At 47.0% G+C, this 18,847-nt stretch overlaps 1 protein-coding gene across 1 annotated transcript in view; it reads left to right on the plus strand.

The window, feature by feature from the left end:
* Positions 883-18,847, plus strand: part of CMC1 (C-X9-C motif containing 1) — an 82,304-nt gene continuing 64,339 nt past the window's right edge. The window contains exon 1 of the mRNA XM_018067031.1: positions 883-1,060. Within this exon, the coding sequence (XP_017922520.1) occupies positions 1,042-1,060 (19 nt within the window). The 5' untranslated portion in view covers positions 883-1,041. The remainder of the gene's footprint in view (positions 1,061-18,847) is intronic.

Consider the following 18,847-nt stretch of genomic DNA (forward strand, 5'->3'; position numbering starts at 1 on the left):
TGAAAGCCTTAAATCCCTCACAGGGAAGCAGCAGCTGCTCCTTGTTTTTCCAACATCTGTCCCATCTGTCCCCCTCCGCACCTTCTGGGGCTGGAGCTAGTTACACGTAAGCATAAGAAGGGGGCCTTTCTGAAGGCTGCTTGGTGAATGGGTATGGGCATCATTGCTACCGCGAAAGTTTTTACTGGGAAGGGGGCAATTGGGGTTCTTGAGGACGGTGGCTATCACCTTCCTTCATTTTTCTCACACACTTAACAGCTTCAATCGACAGAGTGGGGATTTGTAGCATCATCCAAGGGTATCATTTCACAGGACAGAAGTGCCCCTTGCGCCCATTTCCTACTTGTAACCTCCAGGAGAGGCACAGGCTTCCGATGGGGGCGGGACGGGAGAAAGATGCTGCATATAGTAGAAAGTTGCTGCACCGCCTGGAAGAACTGCTCGCCGCATTTAGCAGCGCACTGCTCTCACCGGCTTCTTCACCAACACTGTGCTTTTTCAGAATTAGAGATTTCATTTTTATCCAGTTATTTCCCCCTAGTATTCAGAACCAAGGCTAGAACCTGGCAGGCCTGACACAGACACTTCTGAACGAACGAACGGTAACGAAGTGCAAACAAAGGAGCAGGCTGGCTTCTCAGGTTCGAAGGCAGGAACGCAGAGAGAGGCTTGGGATTGAATGGAGTCGCCCGGGGGTGTGGACCCGCGCCCGCAACCTCACGGACCCAGTCGGGCAGCGGGCGCACAAGCTCGCGCCCGGCGCGCCTGCGGGGTCCAGGCGGCCACGCCCTCTCCCGGGGCTTCCCCGGGGCGAGTCCCTCCGCTCGGGTCACGCGGCTAGGGACGGGTCGGGAGTGCGCAGGCGCGGCGGGCGGCGGAAGTCGCGGCCGGGAAGTAAGAGGCGTCGCAGCCGCCGCGCTTTGCGCCCGGCGCCGCGCTCCTCCTCTCGCCCCCGTGGGCCGCCCCGCCCCGCCTCCCGTCCGGCCCCGCCCCACCCACTCTCGCGGGCGGCCGCGCGGCTGCCGCCTCCCGCGCGTGGACATGGCGCTCGACCCCGCAGGTAAGGCGCGGGAGGCGGGGGCGCGGAGCCCGGGGGGCGTGCAGGGGGCGGGGCGGGCTGGGAGGCGCGACGCCGAGGCCGCCCCGCCCTCCCGCGTCCCGGCCCGCGGGCGCCCGGCGCTGGGGCGGGGGCGGCGGTCCGACGCGTGCGGGCGTTCGCCTTCCTAGCGCCTGCCGCCTCGCCGCCTTTCTCTTTGGGCCCTTGGGGTCACAGGCTCCTTTCAGTAGCTGCGGTCCGACTCGAACGCACTGACCGGGACGGGGGTCGTTCCGCTGGAAAGTGTCCCCAGAGAGCCGGTCGCTCCCCGTGACTTCGCGGTACCCAGCGCGAGGATGCTCGCTGCACGGCGGGGAACGCTGAGGGGCTTTGGGACATGCCCTTCGTATCAATATTATACTCAAGGCGCGTTGGGAGGAGGACTGGCTTCCAGCCTTTGGAGAGCCAGAAGGGAGACAGCCTCTGTAGGCCCGAGGAGAAAGAAGTGGACGAGTCTCGTGGCTGGGGACTCAGAGACCCCTATGCCCAGGCCTCATGGAGTAAACAGATACTTGTTGCGGATTCACGGTCTCTTCTAGGCCCTGGGAAACTGGTCTATAGGACAGAAAGACCCTTACTCTGTCTAGAGCTTGTATTCTAGGGGTGCAAGAAAAGACATCACCCCCCCACCCCCCCCCCCCCCACGAACTTTTACAGATAGTGGTAAACGTTATAAGGAAGACAAGCGGTGTCAGAGGTAGATGGTAAAGAGAGGACCACTTTAGGTGGCAGGTTCGTGTGAGTTGGCATCTTCAGAGCGGAAGCTGTCCTGGAAAGAGGGAAGGAACCGGTGTGCTAGGCGCTCCGAGGTGCAAGTACTTCAACTCTTGGGTTGGATTGCGGTCCGGAGCATGGAGGAGGTGCTGGGAAAGTAGATAGAACCTACATGTTGCAGTGCCGAAAGGCCCTGATAAGCGCGCGTTTGGACTTTTCTTGATGTTAACAAAAACCTGTGGAGGCTTTTAAAGACGGCATACCTTTACCGCTCTGGTAGCCTTGTAGAGGGGCCAGGAGTGGAAGGTTAAGACACACTGGCAGAGGTTCAGGCCAAATGTGTTGGTATATGTTGGCCTGGGACAGTATTAGGGAAAAAATAGGGAGAAATACAAAGCTTCAGAAGATGTTTGGGAGGAGAAATTGACAGGACTCGCTGTTTCATTGAGCAAAAGGGAGACACGGAATTCCTAGGCTCTGCAACTGGATAACTGGTGATGGTCAGATCTAACAACACGCTAACCATTGGAAACTCAGACAAGAGCAGGCTCGGAAGCAAGATTAGAATGGAAAGAGAGCGGACTCAGCTAGTAGGACTGTTTTTGAAAATTTTCTTTGTTTAGACTCCAGAATACAAATATAGTGAGGTACGCTCTTTTAAAGTTAATTTGTGTTTGGTTCATAGATTGAAACATAGCGTCATGTTTTGATATTTGTTTTGCTTCTTACAGTACACAGTGGTATGTTTCTTGCTAAATGAGTAGTATGCCAAATGATGTAGGAACATCTATTTTCCCATTGGTTTATGTTAGATTTTTAAAAATCTTTATACAAGTTTGATCTGCATTTGGCAGCAGCCTTTAAACTAACTTTGTAGGGTCCATTTTTCTCAAAGAACTCTGAACCCAAAAATGCATACTTACTCTTAAATGTAGTTTTATTTAAGCAATTTCCCTTTTTGTTAACGTTGAGGTAATAACACTCTCTGAAGCTTATCAGCCATAATTCTGTCCACTATTTTCTCTTACTATTTGAATGCAGAGAGAAAAAGCTAGAGAGTGCAAAACACTCAGAGAAGGTGACTGAGGAGAGAGGGAAATTTAAAAAAAAATACTGGTAGCCGTTTGCACTAGCAGATGTTTACTCTGCCCAAGCCTCTGGTGATTTAAAATAGTCCACGGGGAGTTCTAACCTGCAGAGGATTGCCAGGGCTCTGTACTCACCCGGGCTTATTGACTTGACCTTCAGCTTTGTTTTCTTAGCAGCCAGGGAAGTTTGCCTTGCATCTTTAGCCCTAAGTAGGACCTTTGATAACGCAGTAATGACTCAAGAAATACACAGTATAGGTCATTCTCCTATGAAAGGACTTAAGAAGTTGAAGTATACAGTATGTATATTGTATGTACTGTATATATTTAAAAATCCAGTCAAACTGAGGTGATTGAAATTTTAGAGGTTGTTTATTGATCATCTGTAGAAACGGTGTTACAAGTGACACTCTTTTTTTTTTTTAAGATCTTATAAACATTGTATTGAGCAAAAAGGGAAATCACCAAATCAAATCTATAGCACAACACCATTTATGTAGATTACAAGCCATGCACACGAACAGCACAATCTGTTTTCTGAGGATGTGTGTGCTTAGTGATGCCTGACCGGATGGACTGTAGCTTAAGTGGTACTTGTTAAAGTAGGATTTCCAGAAAGATAAAATGCTTACTTACGGTAATACAAAGTGGATACTTGTTAAAGATTTTCTCCAACTCAGTAGTGAGGGAACCAGTAAAATGTAAAAACTACTCGAAAAATGTTGAAATGGTAGATACATAGAAAATGTCATAGATAGTTGGCTTAGGTAAAAGCTGATTAATTTCAGTAGGGCTATGAACTGTTACTTGGGGGGTTATCTTTCCACTGGTTAGAAATTATTTCTGTCTCGATTGGACAGAGTTCTAGAATTTAACCTCTGCCCGTATCAAGTTGTAAACTTTTTGTAACTAGTTGTAACAAGTTGTAAACTAGCCCAGTCACGGGAAGCCCAGCCCAATGCTGTCCTGAAAGGACACCCGTGAAGCCTTCGCTGCTTCCAGAGTTCAGAGAAGTCATCTGACATAATTCGTCCCAGGTGACGACTCGCAGGAACCTGGGTCTGAGAAGTTTCTTACTTTTCCTAATAACTAGGAGAAGAGTTCTTTCTGCCCCATTGTTCTTCTACTCTTTCCCTTTTGAGCTGGGTAGGGGGTTTCCCTTCCCATCTGTTGCCCGCTCCGCAGCGGGTAGCACAGGTGATGTTTCTTTAAGCGCATGCGTGGCCTTTTGTGGCTCCCTCCGAGGGTGTTTTCTTCCAGAAACCTACTTGGGAGGAATGGGTAGTGAGCAGGCTCAGGGTGGGAAGTGGGGTCAGGAATTTCATGACATCCCATGAGTACAGGTTTCGAGTGTATGTATCCTGGGAGGATGGCATCTTGGCAACTCTGGGAATACTTAGGTTGCAGGGGTTCTTTCAGTGGTTCCCATGGAGATGGAGGTAGATGGGCTGTGGGTATACCAGCCCTCGGTCACTGGAAAAGGCCACTCTTGGAGTTAGACAGCTAAACAGGTTGGGAGAATCTGTTTCTGTTTTTTTCCTGAGCATTGTGTGATTAATATGTAAAAAAAAGAAAAAATACTATAATGTAGTTGATTAGAAATTTTTTTATTTTGTAACTGCTTCTGTGTTTTTACAGTATCCTGTTAGATACAAATTATATTCATGGTTCAGGGGTAAATGTCTGACTTCCACGTTTTATAAATTTTTAAGGTCAAAGCATGTTTGCACTACTGCGAAATACGTTGTTTTTGTTTGCCTCATTTGATTAATTTAACAACCTGAAATTGTCTTCCGAAACTGAAAAGCCCTGGCATGAGCAGGGAGCACAAGGGAGAGAGAAGCTTTGAGGCCACAGCGGTGCGTGTGTGGAGGCCCCGGGGTTAGGGCTGTGGGTCACAAAATGGCTCTTAAACCCATTTGTGGGGGCTGGATTTCATCCAGGAACAGCAGAGAGACACTGTGAGTGCTTAGGGAAGGGACTGACAGTAGAACTCCTCTTCGTTGTGCATCGCTCTGACTTTTGATCAGATGGTGATCGAGATCTCAGCTGAGCCCTCTGCATCGAGGTGTCAGACCTGGAGGCACCGGAGAGGTCTGTTGCTAGTGGGTGGTTCTAACTTTGACCACCCAGCCAGTTGTCTTTGCTGTGTCTTCCTCTCCTGAAATCAATAAGCACTCTGTGGGCTTTGCAAGTGGCTCCGTGGTTAAGAATCTGCTTACAGTGCAGGAGTCACAGGAGACAAGGGTTCGATCCCCGGGTTGGGAAGATCCCCTGGAGGAGGGCATGGCAACCCACTCCAGTCTTCTTGCCTGGAGAATCCCCATACAGAGGAGCCTGGTGGGCGACAGTCCATGGGGTCGCAGAGCCAGACACGACTGAAGTGACTTAGCATGGCATGGTGCGGGGAGACCACTGACGGCTATGTGGGTGTTCATTCCTCATCAGAAAACTTGTTTTGATGGAGCCTCTGTTGATGATTTTTGCCGGATTCAGTCTTTCCTGTGATGGTTGCAGAATGATTTTCTGCCTCCAACATTCTTTCCACTTAGATGGTTATCTCTCCTTTAGACAGTTGTTGACAGTTTGCTTTAAACGAGGAAACACTTTGTTTCTTATTGATATTATTGGCATGGATTCAGGAATTTGTTTTCTCAATGGTGTTATCATTTGTCACTAAATATTTCAGTGCTCACATTTTCTCAGATTTGGCCACCTAGAGTTCCTTCAGACCAGCTTCTGGGTCCTTGTGACGTGCTCCCATCTTTTTTTGAGCGTTTCCTTCACTTCTCACACAGAAAGTCCTGGCCCCTCTAGGACCTCCCCGGCCCAGCCACAGGATTACTCCTGTTTTGGACAAGCCCTGGTTCCTTTATTTGGGTGGTCTTTGAGCACAATATGTAGGAAAATCCCATGGATGGAAGAGCCTGGTAGGCTGCAGTCCATGGGGTCGCGAAGAGCGACTTCACTTTCACACACTGGAGAAGGAAATGGCAACCCACTCCAGTGTTCTTGCCTGGAGAATCCCAGGGACGGGGGAGCCTGGTGGGCTGCCGTCTGTGGGGTCGCACAGAGTCGGACACGACTGGAGCCACTTAGCAGCAGCAGCAGGGCATCACGTGAGTTTTACATGTGCAGGGATTGATTCTTGGAGTGCAGACCTCTGGGAGAGAGAAGGGAGTAGCAGCTGAACGGAGGAGGCTGAGAAAGGGTGTAGTATGGGGGCTTGTCTAACTTCCGAAGCAAAGGAATCCGGCTTTGTGACCCCCTGTCAGCCTTTGCCCACTGCAGGAGGAGGGAGAGGGGCCTGGAGAAGGAAAAATACCAGGTGCTACCACCCTCGGCCCAGGTGGGGTGCTGGGAAGGTTGCAGGCTGGGTGAGCAGGCTCTCTCTCTCCTCCGTCTTGGCTACAGGGAGAGACACCAGCAGTTCAGTTTCGTTCAGTCGCTCAGTCATGTCTGAGTCTTTGCGACCCCATGGACTGCAGCACGCCAGGCCTCCCTGTCCATCACCAACTCCTGGAGGTAACTCAAACTCATGTCCTTTGAGTCGGTGATGCCATCCAACCATCTCATCCTCTGTCGTCCCCTTCTCCTCCCACCTTCAATCTTTCCCAGCATCAGGGTCTTTTACAATGAGTCAGTTCTTCGCATCAGGTGGCCAAAGTATTGGAGTTTCAGCTTCAGCATCAGTCCTTCCAATGAATATTCAGGACTGATCTCCTTTAGGATGGATTGGTTGGATCTCCTTGCAGTCCAAGGGACTCTCAAGAGTCTTCTCCAACACCACAGTTCAAAAGCAGCAATTGTTCAGTGCTCAGCTTTCTTTATAGTCCAACTCTCACATCCATACATGACTCCTGGAAAAGCCATGGCTCTGACTAGACGAACCTTTGTTGGCAAAGTAATGTCTCTGCTTTTTAATAAGCTGTCTAGGTTGGTCATAACTTTTCTTGCAAGGAGCAAGCATCTTTTAAAATCATGGCTGCAGTCACCATCTTCAGTGATTTTGAAGCCCCCCAAAATAAAGTCTGTCACTGTTTCCACTGTTTCCCCATCTATTTGCCATGAAGTGATAGGATCAGATGCCACAATCTTAGTTTTCTAAATCTTGAGTTTTAAGCCAACTTTTTCACTCTCCTCTTTCACTTTCATCGAGAGGCTCTTTGATTCTTCTTTGCTCTCTGGCATAAGAGTGGTGTCATCTGCATATCTGAGGTTATTGATATTTCTCCAGCAGTCTTGATTCCAGCTTATGCTTCATCCAGTCCAGCATTTCTCATGATATACTCTGCATATAAGTTAAATAAGCAGGGTGACATACAGCCTTGATCTACTCCTTTCCTGATTTGGAACCAGTTTGTTGTTTCAGCCTATAAATAACTGATCTGAGACTGTTAGGAATTTTAGTATGTGCAGTGAATCAGGTGGGCAAGTCAGGTAGGAAGGAGGACCCCTGTGCATATATGAAAATACACGTGTGTACTGTGTCCAGGAGTATCATGGGGTTGTGATAAAGAAGTGTAGGTAACACTGGCCTAAGATATACTTTGCTGTTTAGTTGCAAAGTTGTGTCTGACTCTTTGGCAACCCCATGGACAGTGGCTCCTCTATCCGTAGGATAACAGATGCCAAATTGTGCGCGCTCTCTCTCTTTTTTCCCCTTTTTGCCTCTAGGCCTTTGACATGCTATTCCTTCTCTTTGGAATGTTTCCCTTTCTGTCCCACCCTCACGTCTAAGTCTTACTCTTTTTTGAAATCAATTTCATAGAAGGCCTTCCTTGATGTCACTGCCTCCGGTCTTTATTTTATTTTAATATTTTAACAAAAAATTATTTTAATATATGGAATATTAAAAACCACCAAAATGTCAAATAACCAGTGTGTGGAGTTTCTTTCATTCTAGATCTAGGATTTTTTCTTTGAGAAATAAGATGAAAGCTACATGTATCAAATAATTTGAGAGATGAGGGAAGATCGGATGTGAAGGAATATTCACTTCTGTGGTGAAGAGTGTCTTTCATCTGGTTCTGTGTCTTTAGCTTTATTAGCATAGGGAGAGGATGGGCCAGTTAATTACACCTAGATGGTAGGAGATTCTCCACTAGCCCGAGTAGGCTCTGCACTGTTATGCAAACAGCCCCGAATTGAATTTGGGAATGAGTAGGACTGAGGTGTTTCAGACTTTGCTAGTAACCTCAGGCCCTTCAGGAATTTTGAATGGCATATTCTGAGATTTGAGGATGACAGGGAGGGAGAGTAAGATGTATCAGATGCTAAGGCTGCTTCAAGCCTTAAATTCGTGTGTGTTTAATTTCTTGTGCAGGTGGTCTCAAGGGGTTCTAGACTCAGCACAGAAAGCTCATGTTTCATTGACTGGATTAGTATGGTTATTTGTCTCTAGGTACATTATTGATGCTCAAGCTGAAGTTCCAATACTTTGGCCACCTGATGGGAAGAACTGACTCACTGGAAAAGACCCTGATGCTGGAAAAGAGGAGGAGAAGGGGGCGACAGAGAAGAGATAGTTGGATGGCATCACCTACTCGATGCACATGTGTTTGAGCGAGCTTTGGGAGTTGGTGATGGACAGGGAGGCCTGGCGTGCTGTAGTCCATCGGGTCGCAAAGAGTTGGACACGACTGAGCAACTGAACTGAACTGAGGGGTGTTATTACCTTATTTGTAGAAATCTCCTAGACTTGATATAAGTGGGCCACACAAAATGTGCCCAAATGAAAACATTGATTCCTAAGTTAACCTTATCCCTGCATCAGCCAGCTCCTTTTACACTTTTACATTTTTAAGTAAAGAGATTGAGGGAAAACATTTTTAAGAACAATCCTGTGCTGTGTTTTTGCTGGAGAACTCTTACTGGTTTTCCATATTTTAATTAACTGTGTGTTCGTCACTCAGTTGTGTCCGACTCTTTGTGACCCCATGGACTGTGGCACGCCAGGCTCCTCTGTCCATGGGATTCTCCAGGCAAGAATAATTTTCCAGGCAAAAGGGTAGTGATTTCCTTCTCCAGAGGATCTTCCTGACTTAGGGATTGGACCTGGGTCACCTGTATTGCAGGCTTTTTTACCATCTGGGCCACCAGGGAAGCCCTAAGCATGACTAATTGAAAGACGATTTTAAATGTTTATGTTGCAGAACAGGGCACATCAATGTATCTGCAATCCCCAGCCTGATAATTGGTAGATAGTGGGCACCTAATAAATGTTTCTTAACAGAATGAATATCACATGAATAAATATATTTTTTCAACTATTTGTTAGTATAATGATTATCAAATATGGAAATTTTATACATACGTGTCATTTATTACATAGTTTACTGAATTTTTACCATATACTAGGAGTAGGAGGGAATTATGGAGGTTAACGAGATGTGGTCTCAGACCTCATTATAGTTGTATTTCATGCAGTGGTTCTTAATCTAGAATCTAATATAATTATTGGGGAAGCTTTTAAAAATACCAGTTCCTGGATGTTACCCAGCATGTCTGATTTAACTGGTCTGGAGTGGGGCCTAGACATCAGGTGTGGTTGTTAGATGCAGCCAGAATTGACAACTTCTGTTACCAAATCCTATCTCCATCCTCTTGGGTTGCCATAATAACATTCTCTAGACTGGGTGGCTTAAACAATAAACGTTTATTTTCTCGCAGTTTGGAAGACTGGCAGCCTGAGATCAAGGTGCTGGCCGATTCAGCTGCTGTTTTTTCCCATTCTTAGCAGGGCCACCTGTCTGATTAGGGCCCTCCCATGTTGCTAAGACTTCTCTCAAACTTGTGTGCTGAGGAGACTCAGATGTTGGCCTCAGCTCCTAGGCTGAGCTCAGTAGATCGGCCCCTGAAAAATTCTGTATTGAGACAAAGGAAAGGATCTGTCAGAAAGCAGCATCTATTATCCTGGCGCGGAGGCAAGGAAGAGGACAGGTAGTGGAAATCCTGCAATCTGAAAAGCAGACTGAGAGATGTCAAAACCTTCCGGTTGGAATGGGGCAGACATTCTATGATGGACACATTCTAAGCCAGGCTCTTCCCTGGTGACTCAGATGATGAAGAATCTGCCTGCAGTACAGGAGACCTGGGTTCAGTCCCTGGGTCAGGATGATCCTGTGGAGGAGGCACTGGCGACCCGGTCCAGTATTCTTGCCTGGAGAATTCCATGGACAGAGCCTGGCCGCCTACAGTCCATGGGATCACAAAGAGTTGGACACGACGGAGTGACTAACACACTTTCATACACATAACGTACATACATGTCGACTCATTTACCCTTAATCACCTCCAGCTAGAGTCATTTCGAGCTTAGGGCTTCCTGAATCCTCCGGTGGTGGGAATGCAGTTTGGTCCTTGGCGACCATTGATCAAGAGAAGGAAGTTTCTGCAGGAAGTGTGCTACTCTGGGTTCTAAGTCCCCGTGTGATCAGAGCCACAGTGTCTGGGCGTGAAACGCCTTGGGCTTAGTGGAAGGAGAAACCGCTTTCGGGTGCTGGGCTTAGGGAGCACTTTGGGTGGTGGTGAGTGAGTAAGCCTTGATAAAGGAAATGAAGGGTGGGAGATGGAGGATAAAGGCAGCAGACAGGCGGAGTCTGACCGACGGGTTGCTCGGGTTGCTCGCTGCCAGGCGCTGCAGGATCCGTCTGTGCTCTCTGAGCCTCGGGTTCAGAAGCCCCGCCCCTGCCTGTGATGGTGTCCGTAAGACGATCCCTTCACCTCCACTTCGTCCTTCTTTCTGTAAGATCTAAGCTGATTGTCTGATGGATTGATTGATTTTTAGCCAAGGAGAAGAATATAACCGCTGGGATGGCAGAATAAGGATTTAAACAATAGAAATTTTAAGTTGAACTTCTGACCCTGGTGGGACTTTGGAATTAATAACAGATTCTGGAAAACATGGGTCAAGTAGATTTGGTGATAGAGAGCAGCACTGAGAACACAGCATAAAAAGTGCCAATTTAAAGATAGAGTCTGGGGGATCGCCTGGGCAGGAACAGGAGTGGAGCTTGCTTTGGGAGTGTTTATACGGCTTTTAGCGTTACCATTGTTCAGAGTATTTTCAAGACTTTTAGAATTTGCCTTCAGCCTCTACAGTACATTTATCTTAATATCTTATTATCTTAATATTCTCATTTTGGTCAATTTTTGTTTTGAAGGTGAACTTGAATTTCAGCCACAGTTAGCCAGAGGCAGTCTGATGAAGGGAGTAGATGACCCTCCTTGGGGAACACTGCTCCCCAAGAAGGTTGCATTGTAATTTTAACTCAGCCTGGCTCTAAAGGCCATCCTGAGAACGATGTCGTGAGTCTCTACAAATGAACCAATTTCATTGCTTTTTATGGCTGAGTAATACTCCTTTGTATGTATGTACCACGTCTTCCTTATCTGTTTGTCTTTCAGTAGACATCTAGGTTGCTTCCATGTCCTGGCTGTTGTTAACAGTGTTGCAGTGAAGGACCTAGAGGCTGTCATACAGAGTGAACTAAGTCAGAAAGAGAAAAACAAATACCGATTATTAATGTGTGTATGTGGAATCTAGAAAAATGGTACAGATGACCCTATTTGCAGGGCAGGAATTGAGATGCAGACATGAGGGATGGATGTGTGGCCCCATTTGTGTGTGTGTGTCTCAGCTGCTCAATTGTATCTGACTCTTTGCAACCTCATGGACTGTAGCCTTCCAGGCTTCTCTGTCCATGGGTTCTCCAGGCAAGAATACTGGAGTGGGTTGCCATTTCCTCCTCCAGGGGATCTTCCCAACCCAGGGATCGAACCCATGTCTCTGGCCTTGGCAGGCATATTCTTTACCACTGCACCACCTGGGAAGTCACAGGGAGGTGAAGGGTGGGGACAAATTGAGAGATTAGCATTGGCATATATATAGTTAGTGGGAAGCCGCTGTATGGCTCAGCTTGATGCTCTGTGATGACCTAGAGGGGTGGGATGAGGGGTAGCAGGAAGGTTTAGGAAGGAGGGGGTGTCTGTATGCTTACGCCTGATTCACGCTCCTGTACAGCAGAAACTAACACAGCATTGTAAAGCACTTATATCCCCATTTTAAAAAATGTGAATGATTCGAGCAAGCATTGAATCTTTGAAATAAGTGAATAAGCTCTCAATATAAAAATAACTTCCCTGCTCTATTATCAAAAATGGTCCATGTTGTTACGAACTGTTGAGAGAAGGAGGAGAAGGACCGGGAGAGCTTGGACAGCCAGAAGCCACCGAGGAGCACTCGTCGGTGTGGGGGTAGCCCGCCGTGTCCGACGGGTGTCGGAGGGAAGGCACGTGAGTGAGGGGTGTGTTGCGGGGAGGTCCAGGCGTGCTGCCATGTATTCCTCTCTCAAATGTCTGCTTACGTAGACGTGTCTCCTGCAGTAACATGACTGATTTCTTATTAGCTGTCCGTGGGAAATGGTGCCCATAGCAAAAGACAGCCTTGAGGTTTTACCAAATAAAGTAACTGTGAAGCCTCATCACTGCAGGCATTACGGCCACAGCAGAGGTCGCAACGCTTCTTTAAAGCGGGCAGGTCGTCTTGCGTAAGCCGATCTCCTAATTCGGTATGCTTTGAGACGGGCTGTCCCTTCCTGGCCTCATCTCGGTTAAAACGACGTGGGTGGCAGAGGAAGTTTTCACACCTCGCAATCTGCAGAATCTGAGGTCCAAGAAATAGGTGCTTTTGGGAACCGGGCACATGTGGTGTAAACGCAGTGGTTGCTGCCAGTGGGAGCTGATAGCACAGAGGAGCTCAGATGCGGCGCAGCGATGGCGGCACGCTGGCCTGTGTGACCCAGAAGCTGAGCAGAAACAGGCGCTTCTGCCTCATTGGTGTGCTTTCCGGGTCTTGTGAGTTCGAGACTGGAAAAAGTTCTTTGGTCACCGACTGACCTAATATTTGATGTTTACTCCCCGCGAAGGTACTTTTTCAGCCAGCCGACAAATCAGTCCTTTTGCCTTTTCTAAATTAGTTTTCTTCATGGTTGGAATCATTGAGCTTCCTTTCTGATCAAGAAATGTGAACTGTGAAGTTTTGAATTTTGCTTGTTCAAAACGATGCTTCTGAAACCAACATTCTTCTTGTCCAAGAGTTCCTGCAGGCTTCACCAGGGCTTTGGAAGCTCTGGGACCTAGTTTACTGAAGTCCCCTGAAATAGACCACCGTCCTAGGGGAGGGGTTGGGTCTTGGAAGAACTTTGGAACCTGCCCCTGGGTTATTCCCCTCTGCTAGAGTCTCCACATTTTTCTGTGCAGAATGGAATCCAGGTACTGAACCTGAGGGGCGTTTAGAAGACTGAAGGGCATTCCTGGGCTTTGTCTGGAGGTTTCGTAGCCAGAGGCAGCTGAACTGTTGGGAGGAGAATCCTTCCTGCTCTGTAGTTTCCTTTTTGTTTTGTCGATTCAAGAGTTGCTTAAAGGAAAGAGGACGGGACGCAGGCCTGCCTGTCTTTGCCTTCCCGGTCTTGGTCCCCGGCCTCCCACGCCTTCCTCATCTTAGGCGCTCACTGTAGAAGAGGGTGTGAGTGAGCTGGAGGGGACAGGGAGGTCTGGCTGGGGCAGGAGCGTCTTGAGCACTGGGACCAGGGTCCTCGCGGGCTCCAGTGTGAAGCGCACAGGGTGAAGGGGCCTTTGGCCAGCCCCGGTCCTGCTGAGTGGTGTTCAGCGCCGTCTACCTGGGGCCCTTCCGTACAGAAGACGGACCCGCAGGAGAAACTGTTGCTAATAAGAGCACCTTTGCACGCTTCCTACAAGCGATTGTCTGGTTTTTCCTACAGAGTAAACACGTCATGGTAATGTCTACAGGAACAAATGGGCAACTAGGAGGTTCCAAAAAACAAAAAAGTGTCATTATCTAAATGATAGCAATTACATTAGTTGTGTTAGAACATTTTCAGTGTTGAAAGGCGCTCCTTGCCCTGCTGGGGTCGCCTTTCTGGGGGAAGCTTCTGTGATGCTGAGTTGTGTTACTGCTGTCTGTGGATTCAGGGCAAGCACTGCTGTCACTGGTTTTGTGTGATGCCGGGCGGCTGTGTGGCAGGAACACGTGAGCCCCAGAGCAGAGTCTGCACTAACAAAGTCAGCCACTGAAAAAGGTAGAAACTGACTTGTAGGTGGTGATAGAATGTCGAGGAGTTAGAGCTTTGAAAATTTGCCCTGGTGGTGTTACCCTGATTCTTCATTTCAATATAAATCCATGTGACTGTAGAGTAGCAAATTCTCAAAATTTGAGTTTTTTTTGCCAGCTTTGATGCAGATGTATAACATCTACGTAGCGTATCGACACTGAGAGAATCACCCTGTAATTTTGTGAATAAAAAGTGCCATATCTATATTTGTAGTATCAAAGGAAACTTTGAAATATGTACATATGTACAGAATCATAATTAATTAAAAATTGACTTTTAATGATTAGTATGCTACCAAGTGTTAGCAGAATTTATATATATATATTTTTTTTTTTTAAGCTTTTTTTTTTTTTTTTGACTGCTCAGCGTGCAGGATCATAGTTCCCCAACCAGAGCTAGAACCTGTGTCTCCTGCAGTGTAAGCAGAATCTTAAGCACTGGTCTCCCAGAGATTTAACACCAAGAGTGTGGAAAATCGAAATCAACATTCACATGATTCCTATGATTTTCTTTGCCTCAGGAGGTTTTAGACGAATGATCAGAAGGACTTCTTAACAACACATTTAAAAACTGTTTCAGGAACACTGCAGGTTGTGGAGAGAAAGGGTCGATTCGTGAGGCGGCGTTGGAGACAGGCCGTCTGGTTCTAGGTGTGTGAGTGAAGGGAGGAGCGCAGATGCTGAAGCTGGTTGTGCAGGCTGGACCGGCACACCACACTGCTTCTTCTCATCTCTTCAGTGGTTGCACTGCTAACTGAGCGTGCCTGTGCACGCTCAGTCGTGCCCAACTCTTTCATGGCCCCCCAGACTGTAGCCTGCCAGATTCCTCCGTCCATGGAGTTTTCCAGGCAAGAATACTGGAGCAGGTTGCTGTTTCTTCCTCCAGGGGAATCTTCAGTGTAAACCCATGTCTCCTGCATTGTGGGTGGATTCTGTACCCTGATGACTGTGGTTTGCACTACAGACAAGGAGAAAGAAGTGTGTGGAGATGGCTCCAGTTTTATTGACTTTCTTCCAAGTAGTTCCCAGCTCTCCACTCACAACGGTGTCTCGTAGGAATCTCATATTCAGTTTGTTGACTCAGAACTGCCCTCCCCGCTGGACTTCTTTTGTCTCCCTGCCTTGGTGAGTGGTCATCTCATTTCACTGTGAGACGAAACCCTGGGAGCCCGCCTTGCCGCATCCTGGCCCCTGTGTCTGCGCAGCCCCGCCACGCCTCCAAGGCTGCCCTCTCAGTCCTCCTCTCTCTCCACCCATACTCGGCAGTTCCTTCTGTGGGCTAGTGTTCTTTTTATCACCTTACAGCGGCTCTGGCGAAACTAAGGAAGATGAGAAGGCATGAATCAGTAGTGTTGGTCAGACTTTGACCGTCTATGGCCTGGGCAGAATCTGGTAAGGCTGGTAGGCTGTGAATGGTTAGTAATATTTTCAAAGGGTTGTTTGGAAAAAAAAACAAGGAGCATGCATGACAGAGGTGGTGTGTAGCCCACACAGCTTGAAATATTTATGCTCTGGTTCTTAGCAGAAAGTTTGTTGACCCGCTGGCAGGCGGTAAGAACTGGGATAAAGGTATAAGTGCAGTAAAGAGGAAAAAGTCACGTGAACATTTCCATATCATTATTTTGAACTTTTAGATGAAATGGATAGTTTCCTTGAAAAATACCAACTTACTGAAAACTGCAGTTGACTCAAGAATGAATAAAAAACCTTCAGAAAATTTGATCAATAGATGAAAATCTTTCTACGACTACCTAGATAGCATATTGAAAAGCAGAGACATTACTTTGCCAACAAAGGTCCATCTAGTCAAGGCTATGGTTTTTCCAGTGGTCAGGTACGGATGTGAGAGTTGGACTGTGAAGAAGGCTGAGCGCCGAAGAATTGATGCTTTTGAACTGTGGTGTTGGAGAAGACTCTTGAGAGTCCCTTGGACTGCAAGGAGATCCAACCAGTCCATTCTGAAGGAGATCAGCCCTGGGATTTCTTTGGAAGGAATGATGCTGAAGCTGAAGCTCCAGTACTTTGGCCACCTCATGCGAAGAGTTGACTCATTGGAAAAGACTCTGATGCTGGGAGGGATTGGGGGCAGGAGGAGAAGGGGACGACCGAGGATGAGATGGCTGGATGGCATCACGGACTCGATGGACATGAGTCTCAGTGAGCTCTGGGAGATGGTGGTGGACAGGGAGGCCTGGCGTGCTGCGATTCATGGGGTTGCAAAGAGTCAGACACGACTGAGCGACTGAACTGAACTGAACTGATGACTATCTTGGGGCTTTCCTTGGTGGCGTAGAGGGTAAAGAATCTGCCTGCAATGCAGGAGACCTGGGTTCGATCCCTGGGTCAGGAAGATCCGCTGGAGAAGTGAACGGCCATCTACTCCAGTATTCTTGCCTGTAGAATCCCATGGAGAGAGGAGCATGGTGGCCTATGGTCGATGAGGTCGCAAAGTGTTAGGCACAACTGAGCGACTAACCCTTTCCAACGCACACATACTCACAAAACCTGACTAAACCTGGTACACACATATAAACACAGTTCAGTTCATTTGCTCAGTTCTGTCCAACTCTTTGCTACCCCATGGACTGCAGCACACCAGGCTTCCCTGTCCATCACCAACTCCCTGAGCTTGCTCAAGCTCATGTCCTTCGTGTCACTAATGCCATCCAACCATCTCACCCTCTGTTGTCCCTTCTCCTCCTGCCCTCAGTCTTTCCCAGCATCAGGGTCTTTACCAATGAGTTGGCTCTTCACATCAGGTGGACAAAGTATTGGAGTTTCAGCTTCAGCATCAGTCCTTCCACTGATTTCCTTTAGGATTGACTAGCTTGATTTTCGCGAAGAGTCGGAAACAACTGAGCGACTAAACTGAACTCAGCTTGATTTTCTTGCAGTCCAAGAAAGTCAAGAGTCTTTTCCAACACTGCAGTTGGACTTGGAAAGAGTCGGACATGACTGAGCGACTTCTACTTCAGTTTGATCAATGATTTAACTCTTAACTGGATCTCAAAAATGTCAAGAGCTACTTCAGCGACTGAGCAACTTTACTTTCTTTTCTTCCTTAAAGTCAACTGATTATAGCCTTCAATCACATCTGCAAAATACCTTCACAGCAAGAGCTGGATTAGTGTTTGTTTGAGTAACTGGGGACTAGCACCTAGCCAAAGTGGCCATACAGCTGACCATCACAGGTGGTTTCTGTCAGATTTTTCACAGAACTGATAATAATGTTTATCTTGTACAGTGTTTCAGAGAATACAAAGAAAAGTCCCTAATTTATTGTTTAAATCATGTAACTTTGATACCAGAACAACACAAAGATAAGAGAGGAAAGTAACTTTGATACCAGAACAACACAAAGATAAGAGAGGAAAGTCATGGGCAGGTCTCAGAATCAAGATAACTGCAAAAAGTCTAAACAGAACTGGATTGCCAAGGTGCAGGTGCTGCTGGCTGCTGCTCAGTGTTCTTCTGAAAGGTGTTGACAGTAAGAATTAAAAAATGAAAATGCAGAGCTGTCCTTATGCTTGTCTGCATGGAAATCGGAACAGAATCTGTTGGCAGAGGATTAGAGTTAGAGTTCAGTCGAGTTGTGTTGGGTTTCCGTGGTGGCTCCCATGATAATCTGCCTGCAGTGTGGGAGACCTGGGTTTGATCTCTGAGTCAGGAAGATCCCCTGGAGAAGGAAATGGCAGTCCACTCCAGTATTCTTTCCTGGAGAATTTGATGGACAGAGGAGCCTGGCAGGGTACAGTCCATGGGGTTGCAAGGAGTCAGACATGACTGAGCCACGAACACTTTTACTTTCAAGGTTGCATTGATTCAGTCAAGCCTGTGTGTGTGTGTGTGCTCACTTGTGTCTTTGTGACCCCAAGGACTGTAGCCCAGCAGGCTCCTCTCTCTGTGGGATTTCCCAGGCTCCTTTCTCTGTGGGATTTACTGGGGTGGGTTGCTATTTCCTTCTCTAGGGGATCTTCCTGACCTGGGGATTGAATCCGCGCCTCTTACTCCTCCTGCATTGCGTTGGCAGGCAGGTTCTTTACCACTAGCACCACCTGGGAAGCCTACATACCAGCAATAAATAATTGTGTTATTTGTAAACAGATACCTTTACCAACAGAAATGAGTCTAATGAAAGATGGACAGTATCTTGAAGGATACTTTTTAAACAAATGTTTTTACTTTTGCTATCTGAATAATGCTGTCCTAATAAAATGCAGTGGGTCCAGCCAGCTGCTACTGTGTAATACCATACTACCTGTGTGTTGGGAAAAGTCTCCTTGTGAGTGGACCTGCACAGGGCAAACCCATGCTGTTCACAGGTCAACTGTGTTGGTTTGAGAGTTTAAATATGAACATTTATGGTGTAAACTTATAAGCCCTGCTTCAGCTTTGTCTTACACAGTTTGAAATGTTGTGCTTTCATTTTCATGCAGGTCAGTGTCTTCTTTTAATTCCTCTTCTGCCTTATGAATTATTTTGCAGCAGGGTGTTGTTTAATTTCCAGGTATCAGGAGATTTTCCTGCTATCTTTCTTTTATTACTGTCTGGTTGACTCCATTCCATTTGGTTTTTCTGTAGTGTTTTTGAATGCATTTCTTTGTCTTTTTTTTTAGTGGTTGTTCTGCAGATTACCTTATGCATACGTAGCTTATCACAGTCTAGTCAGATCAACATTTTATCTTTCAAATAGAACGTAGATATCTTACTGCCAAAGTTGCTTTATCCTGTTCCCTTTACAGTGAAGTCATCCTTAATAGTACCTCTCTGTATGCTGAGAATGCTATATTTTTTGCTTCTGTCAAAAATAAATCT

This window comes from Capra hircus, chromosome 22 (assembly GCF_001704415.2).
Source record: "Capra hircus breed San Clemente chromosome 22, ASM170441v1, whole genome shotgun sequence".
NCBI lineage: Eukaryota > Metazoa > Chordata > Mammalia > Artiodactyla > Bovidae > Capra > Capra hircus.